The sequence below is a fragment of the Gallus gallus genome, chromosome 3 (assembly GCF_016699485.2).
Source record: "Gallus gallus isolate bGalGal1 chromosome 3, bGalGal1.mat.broiler.GRCg7b, whole genome shotgun sequence".
Classification (NCBI taxonomy): Eukaryota; Metazoa; Chordata; class Aves; order Galliformes; family Phasianidae; genus Gallus; species Gallus gallus.
The window spans coordinates 37668652-37690031 of NC_052534.1; the positions used below are offsets into that span (position 1 = coordinate 37668652).

Below are 21380 nucleotides of genomic sequence, written 5' to 3' on the forward strand. Positions count from 1 at the left end.
GTTTGTGAATCTACTTTCTGAAGTAAAGTAGATTCACTTAAGGCAACTGTTTATTATATGGGAATTGATCTCTAATGAAGGAAGTTTGGTTTGCTTTGAGCATGGCTTACGTTTTTTATTGGGATTCTTTGAGTTCTGAATAATTCTTATGCATGCTCAACACTTCACAGCCATTTCATGTTACTGCTCCCTGGTTAAGCATATTACTTAAAGCAAGGATATGAGCTCGCAGTAAGCTACTAGTATCAAATGCTCTGGAAAAAATGAATTTTCTGGCCCTTTGCAAAAAGATAAGATTACTTCTAAGTGTATTACAGTGGCATTAATTGAAATGAAGATGTGGTTTTAAATGCTGGCAAGGTATCAGGTCAACAGTTTTTTGACAGTCTTCCTTTTAAACTGGAATATCCTTTAGCCTCGGCTTAATTGTTTCTGAGATGGGAGAAATAACAAAATTTCTCTTCAGGATCAGAAGAAGTATGAGATGGAAGAAGGTGTGAACAAAGCTGCCTGGGAGAAAACAATGGCAAATAATCGACAAAAGTAAGCACGTTCTTAAAAGCACTGCGAAAACTCCCTTGGAATGCTGCATGCTTACACGTTCCATCACTGTTACCTATGTGATTATTATAAACATGTGGGATTTTTGAACTTAACAACACTGATTGCATCTTGTTTTGCTTCCATTTTCAATGCGATTTGACGTGTTAAAGCATGATTCTTTTTTTTTCTCAGTCTCTTTCAACGTCTGGATACAAAATCTAAAGATATTTCCAAAATAGCTGGAGATATCACACAGGCTGTATCTCTGTCGCAAGGGATGGAAAGAAAGAAAGTTATCCAGCACATCAGGGGGATGTATAAGGCAGAGCTGAGTGCCAGCAGACATTGGCAGGAGCTTGTTCAGCAGCTCACGCACGATCGGTAAGTGGAGAGGGGGGAGACCCTTAATGTTTGATGTGCACTTATTCCACTTAGATGACTGAAATGTAGATTACATAAAATTAGAATGACTTGCATATGCTAATCATCTGGTGGTTAAAGACCTGTGAAATGATTCTGATTTATTCTCTTAATTTATTGGAGCAGGTAAGCTAAGTAGTATTTCTGTCACTGAGATGGTTTTGCTTTTTGTCAGATAACATTTAGCTGTGCTTAGTCAAATGAAGAATTTAGTCAAGTTCTAATATCTTGCATTATAGCAATGAAATATCAAAGCACTTTTTGTTAATATCATTCATACTGGCATCCAGCTATTGTGCTTGCTGATCTGCTAATCTGATGTTGAGCTTTGACATGAAACTAAACAATGATATTTTTGCCCCTGCTGAGCTGATGTTTGCAATAGCTGAGTTTTCAAAATACTCAAACCCATATTGCTGACTTCATCAGAATTAGTAACTTAAAGAGCACTCTTACAGTAGTTGTTCATAAGCAGCGAGTCAGTGGGGGTAGCTCATGAGAATAAAACAGAACTGCCTTTTTAATTATTTTGCAGAAAAAGTTGCCCAGTGCTGTGGAATTACTGCATTTAAACAGAACCATTTACCATTTAAACAGAACCTGAGTGAATAACACTGTAATGAACTTTGATTTTTTTTCAGAGCACTCTGGTATGACCCTGTCTATTACCCAACTTCTTGGCAACTGGATCCAACAGAGGGCCCAAACAGAGAGAGGAGGCGCTTGCAGAGGTGCTACCTAACGATTCCAAATAAATACCTTCTTCCAGACAGGCAGAAGCAGGAAGGTAATTATAATGTATGGTAAGAATGAGTCTCAGTAACAATCAATTCTTGTGCTTTATTGTTTCTTGTTTTTTTTTTATTAGGCATAATTAAACCTCCCTTATCTTACCTATTTGAAGATAAAACACATTCTTCTCACTCTTCAACTGTAAAGGATAAAGCTGCAAGTGAACATATAAGGTAACTTTTTAAGATCTGCCTTCCTTTTCCACCTTCTCTCATGCCAACTAAGCTCCTCCTCACTGTCAGTATGAACATTAAGAAACTGAATGAAGTAAGAGAGTCAGAACGTACTGGGTTTTCTTGCTATACTTGCCAATTGGCAGAGCTACCAACGTGTATGTTTCCTGATACTTAAAACAGTTTGTCTCCATGAGTTCAAAAATCTGTGAAAGCAAATATCATGTGGTGTGATGTGGGTATGAGTCTTCTGTGGGATAGCCTGGTGGGATTTTTTTGTTACTTCTCTATCCAGTGCAGGTAGTACAACTAGATCTGGTAGGTCTTTCCATCAGTAAATTGTTCTTTCATCCTCCCTGCTTTTAGGATTGTGTTGTAAAACACTATTTAGCTAATAAGCATTAAGTTAATATTACAGGCACTAATTCTACCTAAAATGACTGAAGAGAACATATGATGCAATAAATTAAATACAAATACACTTGCGTGTAAATCCAGAACATTGATGTTCTAATTTCTTTATTGCCTTGGAATTAGAACCTTTACAGTCATGATACTGAGAGCAGTTTTCAACTGTACCCTTTGAGGCTGTTAGTTCTAAGTACATGCCAGAAGTAAGCATCACTAACTTTTCAATTATTTCAGAGTTAATCGAAGATGTATCAGTGTAGCACCTTCTAGAGAGACTGCTGGTGAACTGCTGCTAGGTAAATACCATTTTCAGTTCTCATAAATATTCTGTTTTGTCTAAGATTCTGCAGTATATGTAAAGTTAGCTGTTTATTCTGAAGAAAGTCCTTGTTATGAACATGTTAGGAAGAGTGGTATATAATTGAATGGTTTCTCGACTTCTCATGTGTAATGTATCCTATAGATCAGCTGCGGCATTTGCTTGAGTACTGTTTGGACTGTAGTTATTTTTAAAGTTGCAGAACACTTTCCAAAGGTTATGAAATATTAAGTTCTATGTTTATCAACTATTGCTTCTTCAGATACTATTCTTGGTCCTCTTAACACCTAAACGCTGAATGTTTATATTAAAATTAAGGTGCAGTGTACAAAGAGTAGTATCATTTTGGCAACTACTTCTTCCTGCAGGGAAATGTGGCATGTATTTTGTTGAGGACAACGCATCAGACACGATTGAAAATTCTGTAAGTATTGGATCACGTTGTCCAGTCTTAATTTTTCCAAGCTTCATTATAAATAGCTTTTGTCTGCTGTCAGTGACATTACCTGGAGTGCTAGAGTTAGATCTACAGAGACAAGGTGAATGAAAGTGATTTGTTTGGGTTCCTGTTGCAGCTAGCTGTGGGATCAGAAATCCATCTTCCTTAAGGCTGGGAAGGGAATGAGGGGGGTGGTGTTGGGAGTCTTTGGTCCTTTCAGGTTGTTACTCTGAGTTCATTAGCAGAGCTGCATAGAGCTTGTGCTGGCCTGCACCTGAAAAACAAGTTGCTGGAAGCCAGAGCACTAGCAGGAAGTACAGGAAGTCATAAACGTATAAACTGTGCTGTGCTTTACAGCACCTCTGCTACTTGGATTTTTCATTATGTTGGGTGTTCTAAATCCACCTCCCTTTTCCTCTTCAAGAAAAGGCCTTTATGTGGGAAATTGGAAGTGACTTAATCCTTCTGATGAAAACTACCAACCTATGAGTTATACTGCTGAAAGTCCTGAAATATTTTCATGGAGCTTCACTGTGCATCTGATGTCACACAGCCCTGTGGTTTAAGATGTTATCGGCTATTTTACTCTTTTGTCCTTTGTAGAACCAGCAGAATTAGGACATATAGCCAAGCTTTGCTTGTTCTTGTTGTCCAGTATTTCAGTTTAAGTGCCATTGAAAGCTTTCTTGTGCTGGGATGTTGGGTAGGGTACTGAAGGGGCTGAGGAATATGCGTGTTCTGCCTATTGCCTTTGGGAGAGAGCAATATGGGAAATTTCTATGAAGAAAGTCTGTGTCTTAAAGCATCACAGCACAGTTGTCTGTTTCACTTGAGATGTGCTGTATGGTTATAAACTGCTCCAACTAAAATAGTTTCCTGTTTGGAAAACCTGATATATAGAGTAACTTTTTCAATTGCATGTTCCTTAGAGTTTTCATGGAGAGACTGAACCAGCATCATTTTCTTGGACCTATGAGGAAATTAAGGAAGTGCACAAGCGTTGGTGGCAGCTAAGAGACAATGCTGTGGAAATATTTCTGACAAATGGCAGAACTTTGCTCTTGGCTTTTGATAATACAAAGGTAATGTGGCACTAATGTGCAATACAGCAAAGCGCTTTGATATATCTTTGTAACATGCATGAATGTGTTAGTTTTTAAAGTGAGCTGTTGCATGGACTAGTAATAAATTCTGCTTAATATCTGCAAAAAAGCCTTTGCTCAGCTGGGCTTCTAGACAGACTGTCTGACAAAATCATGGTGTAAACAAATCTCTGTACTAAGGCATGAAAGAATCGTAGTCATACTGGGCATCCATTCGTTACAACATAGCTCTGGAAATTTGTAAGCGAGACAAAGTTTTATAAGTCTTTTTATTTTGAGGTTTTTTGAAACTATATGATTAAATCTCTGGTATTTTCTTTTAGGTCCGTAATGATGTGTACCACAACATCTTAACTAACAATTTGCCTAACCTTTTGGAATATGGAAATATTACTGCTTTGACCCACCTGTGGTGCACGGGACAGATTACTAACTTTGAATACCTGACTCACTTAAACAAACATGCGGGCCGTTCCTTCAATGATCTCATGCAATATCCAGTATTTCCCTTTATACTTTCTGACTACATCAGTGAGACACTGGACCTAAATGACCCATCGGTATATAGGTAATATGAGATGTTTGGAACTGTTTATTTCCAAATACTTTGATATAGCTATTTAGTTTCACTGTACTGAACTGTTGCACATACATGAGCACAACTGTTCAGAAATAAGGCCCATAATAATTAAGCGTTTTACATTAGGTAGCTGTTTCACCTAGGGTGTTTAAATGAAACATCTAGTGTTATGGGTGGGTGTATTCGTAGCTTGTTAGGGACTGCACTGCACTTAACTACTGTCATAATGTGATACTGATAACTTATTGTTTAAATAAAGCCTATGTTTAAGTTTGTGGCTAAAGACTCCCATGCCATTTAGAAAAAATGAAAAACAAAATGTAGCCAGTTACAAAATCATACTGCCTGAACTCTAAGTAGATCCATATGAGTTGTCCCACCGTAATAAGTTTCTGTCGAGCTGATTTTAACGCTGCACAAAATATTCACTTTCAAATAATGCTTTTGATTTGACAGAGACACTTTGAATGCACTTGCTTGCCTGTCAGTGTGCCTGTAGGTCTTGAGTTTTCCTTTAGTATTAACTGACAGTGGCCCTTGTTTTCTGAATTCTTTTGTAAAAAGCTGTTAAGTTTTGCTTGTCCTTCTTGCGACATCAAAGCCCTTATTCTTAATGCATTATTAAATGGTGTGAATCGAGGTCTTTATAAAATTGGTATTACTTCTGTTACAGAAATCTGGTCAAACCGATAGCTGTGCAGTCTAAAGAAAAGGAGGATCGGTATGTGGATACCTACAAGGTAATTCAGATAACTTTGTTCTTTGCTGTTCTGTGTATAAGTTATATATGGAGACTTTTTTCTTTTAATATGTATCAAGGGTGGGGAAGTGGAGGATGGTGGTGATGGGACACAAATCCAGTATTTTGTTGATGGGATTCTCATTTCCAGTATGTTATTTTCTTGGAATTGTTTTACAGCGTTTGGAATCTGAGATTGTCCCTGTCACTGAAATCATAAATCAATTAAATCTTTCTGTGTGATACTGGAGCTGAACATAACTTTAAGGATTTTTAGATATATAATCTATTGCTGTTCTATTGACATGATTTCAATGAAACTTGTGATTAATTTTTTGGGTAACTGAAAAGTTGTTTTCCCTCCAGTATTCTGTTCTGGCATGCACTGCTGCAACTATTGTGCTCTCGTATTTTTGCTCTAGAGTATTTTTAAAGGCTTTAGAAAATAACATTGAAGCTGGAAAGCATTTGCAGCTGGACCTTCCAACTTATCTGTATTGTCATTTTCTAAATATATTATTCCTCTAAGTTTGTGTTATTCCCAAAAGTCATAGGCAAGCGTTTATTTTTGTTACTGGAATGCAGGGAATAGGATTGTCCTTTACTTTTCTGGTACTAGTGTGGTGTTTTCATGGCTTCTATAAAACACCAAACTGCCTGATTTGTTTGGCACAAGTTAACAGTCCAGTTAAAGGCCTGAAAATATAGTTTGGAATGCTTTTCTCTTTTGAAAGATGACTATTTTGAATGGACATTCAGAACAACTGGTGGGATGCTATTTGAATGGTAGGTGATAAAACTGACTGGTTGCTTCAGAAAAGTGTATATTGTACCAGGTGCTGAGGGTGGAATTCTTCAGTAAATAAAAAAAGTGATAGTCTTGGACATATCTGAAGTTACTGAGGAGCTGAAGTATTGAAACTCTGTGTAGGAGATCTCAGCAGTTGTGCTTGATAATAACAGCAAGTTGTTGAAGTTCTAAGTTTGTGATATGTTTTCCTACAACTTTCCTAGTATTTGGAAGAAGAGTATCGTAAAGGAGCACGGGAGGACGATCCGATGCCCCCTGTACAACCATACCACTATGGATCTCATTATTCTAACAGTGGAACTGTGCTTCATTTCCTAGTTCGGCTGCCACCTTTCACTAAAATGTTTTTAGCCTATCAAGGTAGGATTGTCTTTAACTTTCACTTACCTTTCATGGCTGGGTTTTGTCCTAACAACCCAGGAAAACTGCATGTTACTTTGTTTAGCACAGTTTATCAATTCCAAATACCCGAGTTCAGTAAAATTAAATCTGGTGTGCTTACATGATAAATAGACCCCATTCTGAAATTATCAAGCCAGGCCCCAAAGTTGTACATCTTACTTGTTTATGCCTTAGTACCTGTTTAGAATAAAAAGCTGGGCTGTATTTAACTTCTAGTCCATGTTTAACACACAGAAATCGGGATAGAAGAATTCTGAATGTCCTCCACCATATAGAGAGCAGTTAACTTTTTTGAAGTTTCAGATGGGCAACTGATTTTTGTCAAAAATACAACAAATTCTGTTTTTTATTTTTGCAGATCAAAGTTTTGACATTCCAGACAGAACTTTTCACTCTACCAACACAACCTGGCGCCTCTCTTCATATGAATCAATGACAGATGTAAAGGAGCTCATCCCAGAATTTTTCTACCTTCCAGACTTTCTAGTTAACAGAGAAGGTATACTAAGAGGATACCAAAATTACATACTTGAAACAGCCGTGGGGTTGGGACTGGTTTAAAATTGAGAACATTTATATCCCACAGTTGAATGTGCTATGCGATAAATGTGTTTAAAAAAAGAAAAAAATCTGGCATGTATATATGGGACATGCTACAGAAGCTGTGTAAGATTTAAGGAATTGCTCATAAATTCTGTCCTAGATGCAAAGGAGCATTTCCTACTTATCTGATTCTCTGTGTGTGTGAAGGGATTTGCTAATGGTACTGCTTTGCTGATTGACAATAACAGTGCTTAATTTTTGGTATTCATAAAACCTTACTAAGATTTTCATGAAGTCACTGTAACCTAAGGTGTCGGAACATTTACTCCTGTGCTTCTAGGTTTTGATTTTGGAGTACGTCAAAATGGTGACAGAGTTAACCATGTCAATCTTCCACCTTGGGCCCGTAATGATCCTCGTCTGTTCATCCTGATCCACCGTCAAGCTTTGGAGTCTGACCATGTTTCCCAGACAATCTGTCACTGGATAGACTTAGTGTTTGGCTATAAACAAAAAGGCAAGGCCTCTGTTCAGGCTATTAATGTCTTTCATCCCGCAGTAAGTATTTTTGTCTAGCTTCATGTTTATTCATTGCACTTAGACTGAATCTTCCCACATTAAGTTACTGACTTGTTTGGAAAATGTCCAGCACTGATGAAGCTCCTTTACTTGTGAGGTGTTGAAGAATAAGAAAAGGCTTTAAGAATTTTGGTGCAGAACTGATAAGATCCCATCATCTGGTGTGTGAATTTGTTAATTTTTTTTGTCTAGAAGTATAAGGGGTGATCAGTTATGGAGTTTACACTTCCTGGTTAGTTGTTTGCAATGGCATACAAGCTTGGTGTTTGTACCTGCTTCTTTGTCATTCCAAAGAAGGCTTAAATTTAGGCAAACTCTACTGCAAGTTTTGATAAGATGAAAATAGCTTAGTTTGTCTGTGCTCAGTATTAATATTCTTCCATTTATATGTATCTTGTCTTGTTTCTAGTAAGCGTTTTTTTTTCCGTTGAATTTAGTTTTGGATAAGTCAAATAAGTTCTCATTGATGTAAAAGCTTCCACGGTGTCATTACTGACTTATCGTAACATTGAAATCTCAGTGAATGTCTTTAAATTTTTTTTGAAGCTTCTATCCTTACTATTGCGAGGCTTGCTCAGCCTAACAGCCCTTCTTTTAAATTTCTAATGGATGTGCTTCCACTGTTTAGCACGTGTTGTGTAGTTGTCAGAGGAGCTAATAGCAGTCATGTTCAGTAGTAGCAGCTTTTTTCTTTTCAAGCAGCCATCCAAATGCCTTCCTTACCTTTTCTTCTTTGAACTTAAGTATTGATTTAGTTACTACCTTCAACTTAAATTACCTGCAACTTAAAATACTAAGTTTGTGTGAATATGTTCATTTTTCTTCAAAGCGAAGGCATTGTCAGTGTGACCGGTGAGAAGAGTGTGGCACACACTTAGAGACAGTCAATTTTGAAGGAAGAGAAGTTGAAGAAAACTTTGACTTTCCTGAAATACGGAGCTTCCTACTTCCTGTTTTTTGATGTTGTTTCTCATCAGCAACCCTTCTGTTTTCAGACAGATTAGTAAAGGTCTATTAAGAAAACCTTTGACTGAAATTAATAAAGGATTACATGCAGGATCAGCTCAGATCTTAAGGCTTTAGTTACTTCAGTAAGAAGTGATGAAAACAGTAATGTTCTCAGTGATTGCTTTCTCAACACAGCCTTTGTGGGATGGCTTCTGTCCTAGCCAAGGAGCTGATGGGTACAACTCTAAATTTGTATGTGTATGTTTGGAAATCTTTCCCCAAGATAAATTGGACAAGCCCATTCTTGCCCCTTCTCATTTTTTTTTTTTTCCTCTCCAGACTTACTTTGGGATGGATGTTTCTGCTGTTGAGGATCCTGTTCAGAGAAGAGCCCTTGAAACAATGATAAAAACATATGGGCAAACACCTCGTCAACTGTTCCATACAGCACATGTTAGCAGGCCTGGATCCAGGCTCATCATGGAAGGAGAGCTTCCTGCTGCCATGGGATTATTAGTGCAGTTTGCTTTCAGAGAGACCAGAGAGCACACCAAAGAAATAATGTATCCAGTACGTCATTTTGATTGTGAAATGGTTTGATTAACTTTCATATACTGTAATCATTGTACCTCTAATATTTACAGTTGAATAATGGGGCATTTTCAGTCCTTTAGGGAAAGATACTGACACTGTGTCCACTTCTACACATTAACCTAGAGTAGGCAAATGCATGCTGCGCTTCTGTCTCCTACTTCCTCATTGCCTGTAGGACAGGTCAACTGTGTTCACTTCAGACATTTGCCTTCTCTAGAGTCCATTGAGAAATGGAATCCTTGCATTTAAAGAGACTGAAATATTTTACTGTGCTATTTGAACTGTCAGCTTGCCATCTCAACTCTTAAAGCCAGTAGTTTAGCTGATGATACTACAATGCTTCACACCTGTCTTTCTGTTACTTCTGGAATACTTCAGTAGTCCTTACTATGTGGTTAGTTATGGGAATGGGATATGAATGATTCTTCTTCCTCCTTAATGAAGTGATAATTTTCTGAAAAGTTTCTACCATCTTTTAATCTGCACCTTATTTGTGTTTTAGAGTCCGTTGCCATGGATAAAAGGCTTGAAGTGGGGAGAATATGTGGGTTCTCCAAGTGCCCCGGATCCTGTTGTCTGTTTTAGCCAACCACATGGGGAAAGGTTTGGCTCTCTGCAGGCTTTGCCAACTAAAGCTATATGTGGTTTGTCCCGCAAGTTTTGCCTTTTGATGATATACAGCAAGGAGCAAGGTATGAATTTGTGATTATTCTCTACACACACAACCCATCCAAAACAGAGCCATACAACTTTTAAATCTCGTGCTACTGCTATTCTCCAGTAAACTTTCCACATTTAAACTCTTTTGCCAAAGATCTGTAAATCCAAGGACTGTTTCCATGACTGATACTTTTCTTGATGGTTAGATTTGGCTTGTGATTTTTTCAATAGCATCTATAGGTGTCCGGTAATTAAGTTTTTCATTAAAGCCTTATGCTTCAATCACTTTTAACTTTAGAACTTGCTGGCAGGTCCAAAAGGAACTGGAAAAAAAAAGGAGAGGAGGATCTGTGGCATTGGAAGGGATCATTAAAGAGTTTTTTTTAGGGCCGTGGGAAGAAGTTTGTCTGCTCTCAGACAAACTTGGAAGGATTCTTATTGATAATGTGCAAACAGGTTCTCATACTACTCCCCCCCCACACACACTTTGTAACATGTTACTGAAAGTTGTATAAATAAATGATCCATTGAAGGCTTCATGTTTAGTCATTTAAGAATATACATATAGTTTTCTCCTTTAGATATTCTGAGCAATCATTTCCCTGGCTGGGAAGCACTGTCACATCTTCCCTTTCTGTCCATTCCCACTGAATGTAATGCTTCTTTAAAAAGCTTTATCCAGGTTGCAAACTGTTCTTGGAGAATACTGAATGTTTTCATAGTCTCTGAAAACTGTTTAAAAAAGCATCTTGTTTTGAAATGTTGCTTTCTGTTTTCTAGTTGGTAATGAAACACGGATCTTGAGTTTTTATTGACTATCAAAGTGATCAACCCTTTGATTTGGTATCTGACACAGAACCTTATGTACCTTCCTTCAGGTGTGAGAAGTATGCACAGCACTGATATTCAGTGGTCAGCTATCCTAAGCTGGGGATACGCCGATAACATTTTACGACTAAAAAGCAAGCAGAGTGAACCTCCAGTAAATTTTATACAGAGTTCACAGTTCCATCAGGTAAAAATCTGTCTTTTGGTCTTTAATCCAATATGACTTGTTTAATCACGTGATGGCTTGGTGTGGTAGTAATTACACTTGATTTCATTGCTTGCAAAGCCTATAGTAAATAACAGATCTTATTCTGAGAGAATGAGCATTTAAGCATTAATTTATGCAGTTGTCCAATGTTTTAATTCTAACCTGTTGGATTCCCCTTTGGATCTAGCCCTCACTATTCCAGTGTATCTTGCTCCTGGACTAGGAGCCAGTGTATTCCTGAACTAGACAAAGTTCCCTTTTAAATGCATTTGATTTTTGCAGATTTCCCTCCTATGGATTGTTGGTGGGAATTTATAAAAGTTAAGTCCTGGACCAAGAAAAATGAAAACAGAAAAAATTAGTTCACTTTAGAAACAGAACTCCGCCTGTAGTTTGATTTCTCTGGAAAGATGATGACTTAACTCTGTTAACAAACTCTTCATAATCGCTGCTATTACACTTAAGTGGTGTTTGAGATTTTACTGAAAAGATTCTGACTAATGTGGCTGCAGTCCTGAAAGTCAGAAGTTCACTGCTCTTTGGCTGCAAACTCTGAGCTACACAGAATTTCCCTCTTTATTTTGTTACTGAAGTAATGGTATATGGTATACAATGGTATATGTGATCTACAATAGGATCTGTCTTTAACTCATTAAGTATTTTACATGGCTTTTCTTAGGAGAAGCGATAAAAATCAATGTGACCATATTCTATGGTGTGATGACAGTAGCAATTAGTAGCTGTTCTCATTTTTGTTTCCCCTTTGTCTTTCCAAGGTAACAAGCTGTGCTTGGGTCCCAGACAGCTGTCAGCTTTTCACAGGTAGCAAATCTGGTGTCATCACAGCGTACATGAATAGATTCACTAGCAGTACGGTAAGTTCTGTTGCACAGAACTGATATTGAAGGATCATCTTTGACATTGTTAAACAGATTTATCTCAGCATATTTGTGTTTTTCTTACACTTTTTTGTTCATGTATTGCTGCTGGCTGTTAGTTGGCCCTCATCATCTGGATGATAATTGATTTGCACACATCTCTGAATTCAGGCTGTCTGGCATGGTAAAGCTTGCTAAATTAGAGAGTAATTTTTTGCTGTATAAAAGACAAAGCTTTTGAAAGCCTTAAATGAAACTGGAATGTTTTTTTCCCCAAAGCAGAGAACATTTCCAATGCAGTAGAGAGTGGCAATGAATTCTCAAACACTGTATTTACTAACTGCTAAGACTCTTCACTTTGTCATATTCCCAAAGGGGGAAAGCAGAGTGTAAGGAAGTGAGAAACGTGATTAATGTACTTAATGTATTAGTGGCGGGTGCTGAGGAGATGCTAGCGGAAATCTTCTTGATGCTATGTAACAATAAGCATGGTATGAAAACAAATAGAACCCAAAACTCCGTCTGATTCAGGCTGAGTTTTGGAGTTCGTCTGATTTTCTTCAGCAGTAACTTCAACTGCTTTTCATAGTTTCAGCAAAGAGTTTATAACTTTCTTTGACAAGTCATTTAAAATATGGCTGTGTGATTACCTATAACAAACTTATCTGTCCAGTTTAGCTTGATACAGGTATTGGCAAACACTAGTAATATTGTGCCACTGCTCTTCAATCACTACATTAGGCTGGGTAGCGGGAGCTTTGGTAAGATCTGCTATGCCTACCCAGTTTCCTGCCACTTTCAACAGTGGCAAACAGCAGATGCTCAGACTGGGAAGAGCACAAACATGCTGTGATTACTGCCTTGGCTTTCTTTCAGTTTTGGTGATCTGCATCTCAGTCTTTCTGAGCTCAGTAGCTTTGAGTTTAAAAGTTGAAGGAGGTCTTGAAGCCTTGCAAGTTTAAATCAGTCGGGTCTTAAGTCAGGCACCATTCCTGCTCACCAGAATTAGTGAGCTCACAAATAACAGCGGCTTGAGTTCCCATTTAATATAGCGGGCTTGTGATTCTTAAGTTCTCTCCATTTCCTAGAAACAGGTGTTCTTGTTTTTGCTGCACAGATGTTGTCTTTGAGACCATCTTTGAATTCCCCAGCACCGACAGTTTTACACGCCCCAGGCAGATTGACCTTGCTGCCAATTTTATAGCTTCTGTTGTTGAGTCAGTTACCCAAGTCAGGGCTGCAGGGAATGCAAATATGCTTCCTAGCATCTGTTCTGGATGCATCTTGTCAGCTGTTCAGTGATGAACACTATATAGAAACATGACTATTTTGCCCTGATTGATGCATAGGCATAAAGTGGGAATCGTGTCATTAATTGTCCTTCTTGTTGTCAGTATGAGAACCTGAAGAGCCATGTTGTCAGAATTCTAAAATAGCTCCATGTTGTCTTTTAGATGTTCTCTTTTTCCTAGCCTTTAAAAGGCGGTCAAAAAATGAAGTACTGCTTTGATCTACCTTGACAATAAGGCGTACAAGTATTGAAAATGTATCAACTCTTCAAGTATTACAGGTTATACTCTCAGCAAGAGAAATGTAAATTTTCTGCAGATAAAGTATATGCATGTTTTTTGTCTATTACTACTTTGAAGGTTTCTGTAGACATGCTATACATACCCTTTAGCCTTATACACAAATGCAGATGTGCTCTAAGCCAGGTTTCAAGAAGCCTGAGTTGTTTCAAATGACATAACTTGAATGAGAAGTGTTACTGGTGTTCAGCTTGCTGTTGTAATTTGTATTTTGTTCAGTGATGTTAACTGCTGAGCTCGGTTATCTGTCTACATTTCCAAGTACTTCCTCTAGATACTCAACAAGTCAGGCTGCCATTTCTCTATCATGTGAAAATAGCCCTGTCTTGCAGAAAGTAGCTAATTTCAAATGCTTAGTTGACACTAGTTTCTCTTCAATTCATTGCATTGTCAAAATGTTTGTGTAGAGTAAAGCACTTGAAATAGTTGAATATTAATGATTCATTTGGCATACTGCATTACAAAACATTAGGCATAATAAAGCAATAACAATGTTGTTAATCCAAGAAAAATCTTATTCTTTGCCTTATCTTTTTTAGAAAAGAGACATTAAAATGTTAATGATTTCGTGTTGCTGTTTTTCAGCCTTCAGAGATAGAAATGGAATCACAAGTCCATCTGTATGGTCACACAGCAGAGATAACAAGCTTGTTTGTGTGTAAACCCTACAGTATAATGATAAGTGTCAGCAAAGATGGCACCTGCATTATATGGGATTTGAACAGGTATATGTACATCTAGCTTTTTCCACCTTTTTTTTCAGTACTTGTTTTCAACTTCCTGGAGTCTTCACATTTTAAAGTTAACTGAATTTATTCTGTGTATATATCTAATGTGAAGTGAAACTCTTACTATGTAGGAATTCTGGAGTTAATATGAAAAATACCATCATTGGTTGGTTGAGATTAATGAAAGTCTTAAAGGTTCTTTAAAGAACCTTTTCTATGTTTCAGTTTGGCGTTAGGCTTGTTTGTTCTCTTCCTGTCTTCTAGGCTGTGCTACGTCCAGAGTCTGGCTGGACACAAAAGTCCTGTGACTGCAGTTTCAGCTAGCGAAACAACTGGTGATATTGCAACAGTCTGTGATTCAGGTATATCTGTCAGCCAAAGCTGCAAGTCAGAAGACCAGATAAATCGCGAGATGCGTTATTGTGTGGGTTACTGTGTGTGTTAATCATCTGAGGATGCATTCGGTCAAAGAGCACTTCTAAAAAATACTTTAATATTTGAATTTGTTGAGAAACTATTAGGTAGGTGTTGGGGCAAACAGAAGTAACAGCTATACTAAAGAAGGATGTAGATATTTGCATTGGCTCCTACAGAGGGAAATAATTCTGTCTCTGCCTCACTTCCCACCTTCCATCCAATCTTATTTTAAAGCAGGCTTTTAATGCAGTCATCTTTTCCGTATGGGACTGTTTCTGGACTAAGACATTAAGATCTGTTTGAGTAGTGGACTTTGGAGTGCAATTCAGGGTCCTCAGTGTCTCAGACTACCCATATGCTACCGCGTTGTATGTATCTAAAGCAGAGCTAAGTCAGACTTCACATGTTTTGCTGTGTGTGTTTTATCTGTTAACTTGACATGGAAGTTGGGTAACAGGCTCTATCTAAATGACAGAGTTTTCTTCCAGTGATCCGAGGATTTCAAACTGGTGTGAAGACTTTGCTCTTCCATTTGTGCAGCTGAAGTCAGCTGTACAAATAAGCCAACTTCTGGAAAACATTGTATTCTTGTGTTGGTAGAGGACAACATGAGTCTCGGTCGCTTTAAAGACAAAGCAGTAGTAGTTGGTTATTAGAACTTCAATAAATGCAAATAATGCCAGATAACCAGGTAAGCTACTTGTGATTAGTATTTTAGGTATCTTACTGAAATGCAATCCAGGGTATGAGAATGAGCTATTTAAAGAAAAGTTTGAATTCTTTTAGTTCTCCTCTCTTAGTATGTGATAACTGGTCATTCAATGATAGAGGATTGTAATTATGATGTTTCATGGATATGAAGCGATGTCTTCTGAATCATTTTGTTGTGGCTTGGTGGTTTTGTTACAGTTGGAGGGGGAAGTGATTTGAGGCTTTGGACCGTTAACGGTGATCTCGTGGGACACGTACACTGCAGAGAGAGTATTTGCTCTGTTGCTTTCTCTAACCAGCCTGAAGGAGTATCTGTCAACGTGATTGCAGGAGGGCTCGAAAATGGAGTTGTAAGGTAAGCATTTCAAACATTCTGTGACTAAAATGTGTTATAACTTAAGCTCACAGCTGTACCTATAGAATTGATATGACATTTAAAGAAGGTGGACAAACTGCTGTCCATTTTCCAATCCTCGTAGCTGCTAAAATAGGTTGTTTATCACTGAAATATCTGTAAAGACTAATGTAAAGAAAAATTAATCTTTCTTTCAGACTGTGGAGTACATGGGACTTGAAGCCAGTACGAGAAATAACATTTTCGAAGTCAGCCAAACCTATTGTAAGGTAAGGATTTCAAGTATGTAATAAGTGGATTTTTCTTTGAAAATAAAACCAAGAATAGCTATGAGTATTGAAAATGGATTTGAAATCAAGACATGAGGTGAACACCCATGTTTAAAAAGAGCCGTGCAATCCTACTAATTATTCATGAAAGCAAAGTGGGCACAAGTGTACCGTATTTGTAATGACAGTAATAACTAGGCTCTGCTCTAGCAGAAGGAAATTGGCAGGGTTCCCTTGAGAACTGAACAATAGCTACCCTTCTTATTAAGTTGAATATTTTTCCACAGAATCTGTTTAAAAATCAGAAGATATTAACTTCAGCAGACTCAAATAGAAGAGGTATTTTTCTCCCTCAAGTAAATGAAAGGACTGCATTTTCCCTGACCTTTTTTAATATACATATATACTGGAAGGAAATGGGGGAGAGTAGGGGAGCCTCGGAAACATGGAAGCTGCCATTTTAGAGTGCTTTAGAGTGCTTATGTAATTTTGCCTATTAGAGTCCCCTTGATTAATGAAAAACAGAATTACTGTGCCAAAGTGCTTTCAGAGCACAGCTGAAGGATAGAGCGATATCCTCAGGAGTACTGTACCCTGCACAGGAGTCTTGTGGAGTTCTGCCAAATGTGATGTTAGCATGGTACAAATTACTCTGAAGAATGTTGTTGTGACCGTTACTGAAATATCATTTACAATTCAAACCTCTAATCACTACTGCCTAAAAATGAAAAACATGAAAAAAAATGAAAATGAAAAAAAAAAATGAAAAGGTTTTCTGCTTAAATGTGACAGAAAATGGATGTTGGCCTTCATGTTCTCTAACCATGGCATGATGGAAGGGTTTTCAGTAGTTAGTTACAGCTCAGGAAATGCTCTGTCCTGTGCTATGCTGTGAAGTCTGACAGATTTGTTTGTCAGCAAGTAAGCTCAGAGGGCCTTGTTCTGTGCTGAAAAGCCTCCTTTCAGAGGTAGTAGGGGCACGGCAGCCTACTCTTTCTTTGTTGCTGCAAATAAGTACTAAACTGCACAGCATGTTGAAGAGCTGGACAGAGCTGCAGTTGAGCCTGTTTGGTTACAAAGCTCAGTAGCCAGGTGTTTGCACACACTATGTTAATGCACTCACCAGATTTCTCCTAACCGAGAACTGATTTTTGTCAGCTACGCTCGTGGCTTTTTAATGTCTTCTAGCATTTTAAATAGCCAAATCTGATACCAAAATATTTTCTTGTTTTTTCAGCCTTACCTTTTCCTGTGATGGTCATCACTTGTTCACAGCAAATAGTGATGGAAATGTAATAGCTTGGTGTCGCAAGGACCAGCAGCGCTTGAAGTTACCCATGTTCTATTCGTTCCTTAGCAGCTATGCAGCTGGGTGATGACTACTCTTGCTGCTCATTCAAGTCTCCATGCACTTTAAATCCACAATAAATTATAGAATCTCTTAATTAACTGGATTTTGAAATAGTTTGAATGTCTCTAGATTGACTGCATAGATGAAAAACAGAAGGCAGCCTAAGACAGTTATAAATTGTACGTGCATGCACAAACCTGAAGCGTATGGAGTCGCCAGGAAGCTCTGGTTGCATACTCCAGTACCAGCAAAGTGGCATATAAATGCTCTAACCTACAAGTCAAAATGCTGCAATACAAAATGGAATAGTATTTTTTTAAATCACTTCTTGGAAGCAACTATTTCAAAAATGGAATCAGTGGTGTTTTTCCCTCCTGTGTTGTAAAATATCAGCCGTATGAAGCTCTGTAAATATTTATTAAAAAAAAAGTAAGCATATGTATATCTGATCAGTCAAGGGTGGTGGTGGTAGCTCTGGGGTAAGAGACCCAAAACTTAAAAAAAAAATCTAAGATGATTCAAAATTGCTTTTTTGAGAAGCAAAGAACTCAGTAGGTGCTTTTTGCACCATTTAATGGTATTGTAATACTAAAAAATTAGATCCATCTTTATTTGCAACTTCTGCTGTCTTCTCTGTTCAGGTGGTGTGAAAGTCTTTGGACAAAAAGGAGGATGGGCAGACACCTCATAGCTTCACAAAGCAATAGCTAAATCGTGTTTTGGTTTTGTGTTCCATGTAGTGTTAACTCAGTTTGTAACGCCTAGCTATTGTGGTCCTGTGGCAGACTACACGTGCATCACACACACAGCCTGCCATCCAGAGCTCTAAGAACGGTACTAGAGGAGGCACTGATGCGCTCGTATTCTCAGTGTCATTGAACTTCAGTGCACTGTAAAATGTTTGAATCCGAATGTTTAAATCAATGTTGTTAGGCACTGAGTAGTTCAGAACAGTTTATGTAGGTACACTGTGCAAATACACTATTTATTCCTAGGTGCTATTTTTGAGAGGTGGGGGGAAATAAGCTGCCGTTGTTAATAGCTTTCATTGGAATTCTTAGGCCAGATAGAAAAACTAACATTTAAGCTGATGGATTTCAAGACCCAACTGACACTGAGTGAGTGCCTGCTAGTTATGCAAATGGTACAGGAATGCAACACAACTCTGATGTAGTTACATTTTTCTTCTCCATACTTTTGCTTTTTCATCATTGACGTATTCCACTACTGCCATACCGACTGCTCTATGTGAGCTTTAAGGCACACCTGCCTTCCAAGTACTGTTATGAAATCGTAATGAAGACGTGCATACAGGAAAACTGTACACTTCAGAAAATTCCAAATGGTCTTTAGAGAAATTCCTGCAGCTTCCTGATTTTGGGGGTTTTCAAACTGAAAAAAACTGAAGTCTTCTCAGTCCGTGACACAGATTGATTTATTCTAGCTCAATTAAGCAGGCAGCCGTATGAACTGAATTTTAAACTGCATATACTGTAGCAACGTTGTATGGGGTGGCTGTAGTCATGTTTTTCACCGTCTAAATGTTAATGTAAGGTCCAAATACAGACTGAAAAGCTTCTTGGCTCATGTTGAAGTGATGTGCTTTACTTAAGTGACAAAATACAAATGTGATGGTTTGGGGATGCTTTTTGTCCTCCTTGAATTGGGATGTTGCTCACAAAGGCTTATTTTTATAAAGTAGAATTCCACTTGTTACGAATCAATATGCAAAATTGCTGGCCTTGTAAACAGTGCAATATTATATATTTTTATGTATAAGTCGAAGATTTTTTTTGAACTGAGGAATATTTATTCAGCTTAACATTCTGGAACTATTGAAAAACCATTGCAATAGTATATGTGCATGATGTACTGAAACTTCCTGTAAATTTCACATTCCACACTGTCTTTGTATACACTGTCACGTTGTTGGGTAATAAACAGACCTTTGTATCAAACGGAGATGGTTAGAACCATGCTTTTGGCTTAATTTCACCTCTCTTTTAGAGATCATCTGCTCCCTTCTCTCCAGTTCCTTTTCTGCTTGTTCTCGGGTCTTTAATCTTTTAAGCTTCTTGAAGGAGGAAAGTTCTGTTTGGGAACTACACCTTGCTGTGAAACTGTGCAAGGTGGGGTATAAGTGTGGAAGTGAGAAACCCAGTTGTAAATATGTGCATGCGCCACCTTTTCTCATGGGGTATGGGGCTAGAAGTGGAAGTGGTGCATCTCTAAGCAGACGCTTCCCCCTCCCACCAGCCTCCTTCTCTCAGAAAACCTAGCAGAGCCGAGGAAAGGTGGAAAAGCAGCTCCTCTGGGGGTTCAGGAGGAAAGGAAGATAGATTATACTAAGGGGATTAAACTAAGGGGAGGAAGAGAATGGTGCTGGTGGCAGTTGGAGGGTCAGATCTCTTGGCTTCTCCGTGGCGAGGCCTATCTCATAGCCTTGCAGGATTTTTGTGGTGAACCTCGATCCCTGATTGTGGAGATGCATGTAATGAGGAAGGGAAGGCCATGCAGTAGTTACGTCCACTTGTAGTGGGGAGAGGGAGCTTAGATATTGGGCTTGGGACAAAATGTTTAGGACAAACCCGCTATAACAAATAGAAGGAATGAAAGAAGTCCAGTAGAAAACTACAAGTGCTGCTCCAGAAGTAATGCATCCTATTTTATTATTTTGGCCCAGAATGTCAGAGGCTGATGGTGGTGATATGGCAGTGGAGGTTGAACCTTCCCACCTATATTCTGTCACATTTTGTTTCTCTGTGACAGACGGCAGCAGAGGGGCAGTCTGACAGAATGTTGTCTGACATGGAAGAGAGTATGAAGCAAAGGTGTGGCATCCAATTCCTCCATGCAGCAAAAATGGCACCCACTGACGCTCACTGACACTTACTGAATGTCTGTGGAGATCGAAGAGTGGATGTGAGTACGGGGAGGCAGTGGGTGACGTGTCTCAGCAGTGGGGACAGTGACATGTGTGGTAAGCCACATTCTGGGTGGCCATGCGCAGCTGTCACACCACCAAATGAAGCACTTCTGTTTATGGCTGGTGAAAATGCACAGCTAATGGTGGTAACTATGTTGAAAAAGTATTTTGTAGCTGAGAATATGCTCTATTAAATAGTGTTATTGTGCTTGTTGTCTTTTCCATGGAAATAAATAGGAAGTAGTATATGTGAAGTAAATCAAACAGTATAAAATATTCTGCAGGGGAAAAAGAGGGATTCTGTAAGTAAATAAAATGGTAATTAAAAAAAAAAAGGAAAAGCTTTCAACTTGAAGCCTGAAATACAACTTTAAGGGTCTTTGCACTGAAGCTCTATTTCTGAAGAAAGACCCAATGAAAAATCTGTCCCTGAATACTGAGCAAGAGTCTATGGAACTCCATAGAGAGCTTTGGGGGGGGGGGCGGAGGGTTAAGAAACCACGTGGTTGAGGTTTCAACTTGCAAATTTAGTTTGCCTTCATGTGACAATTGTAGGGTTAATCTGTAACACTACAGACAACCCAACCTCCACAGCCCAGACATGCCCAGGTAATGTAATTCTCCCTAGAAGCTCATATCGGAGTCCCAAAATGACTAGTTTTCTTTATGCTTTTTGTGTTGGCGTTTTCTTTTTCTCACATACGGAAGAAAAGTTGCAACATCCTGTTACTCTACCACCATAATGCAAGACTATTTTAAAGCTGTTGCTTGCCTTAAACAAAAAAACTTGGAAAATCCACTATGCGTTTGTTGAGCTTCCAGATGTACTGAGAGCATTTTCTTTGATGCTGTAGTGAGGTCAAGCTGCTGACAAGTGCCCTCCGTGCTAATGAGACGTGGCAGGGTTGATAGTGTGCTTGCTAGCTCTGGGTGGGGTCAGAAAGGCACTGGTTTTACACCTGCATTCTGCCCTGGGCTGTGCTGTGTTTTTCATGACTCAGGCGGGTCACTACTGCAAGAGGATCAAGAGCTGTGGGTGCCTGGTCTGACTGCACTCTTGCACT

The 21380-nt window shown here is 38.5% G+C and overlaps 1 protein-coding gene across 7 annotated transcripts in view; it reads left to right on the forward strand.

Moving 5' to 3' along the window:
- The window catches only part of LYST (lysosomal trafficking regulator), a 103792-nt gene extending 84444 nt beyond the window's left edge, over positions 1 to 19348 (forward strand). For 6 of the 7 annotated variants that reach the window (XM_046939483.1, XM_046939484.1, XM_015284416.4 and 3 more), the window contains 21 exons: positions 467 to 543; positions 736 to 924; positions 1605 to 1750; positions 1832 to 1928; positions 2574 to 2635; positions 3027 to 3082; positions 4027 to 4179; positions 4524 to 4768; positions 5454 to 5520; positions 6534 to 6690; positions 7091 to 7231; positions 7616 to 7833; positions 9142 to 9372; positions 9899 to 10088; positions 10935 to 11071; positions 11869 to 11967; positions 14145 to 14284; positions 14552 to 14649; positions 15614 to 15770; positions 15968 to 16039; positions 17277 to 19348. In XM_046939483.1, the coding sequence (XP_046795439.1) occupies positions 467 to 543; positions 736 to 924; positions 1605 to 1750; positions 1832 to 1928; positions 2574 to 2635; positions 3027 to 3082; positions 4027 to 4179; positions 4524 to 4768; positions 5454 to 5520; positions 6534 to 6690; positions 7091 to 7231; positions 7616 to 7833; positions 9142 to 9372; positions 9899 to 10088; positions 10935 to 11071; positions 11869 to 11967; positions 14145 to 14284; positions 14552 to 14649; positions 15614 to 15770; positions 15968 to 16039; positions 17277 to 17415 (2871 nt within the window). In that variant the 3' untranslated portion in view covers positions 17416 to 19348. Of the gene's footprint in view, positions 1 to 466; positions 544 to 735; positions 925 to 1604; positions 1751 to 1831; positions 1929 to 2573; positions 2636 to 3026; positions 3083 to 4026; positions 4180 to 4523; positions 4769 to 5453; positions 5521 to 6533; positions 6691 to 7090; positions 7232 to 7615; positions 7834 to 9141; positions 9373 to 9898; positions 10089 to 10836; positions 11072 to 11868; positions 11968 to 14144; positions 14285 to 14551; positions 14650 to 15613; positions 15771 to 15967; positions 16040 to 17276 lie in introns of those variants that run through there. The other variant, XM_046939485.1, reaches the window with a different exon arrangement.
- Positions 19349 to 21380: the final 2032 nt, after the last annotated feature.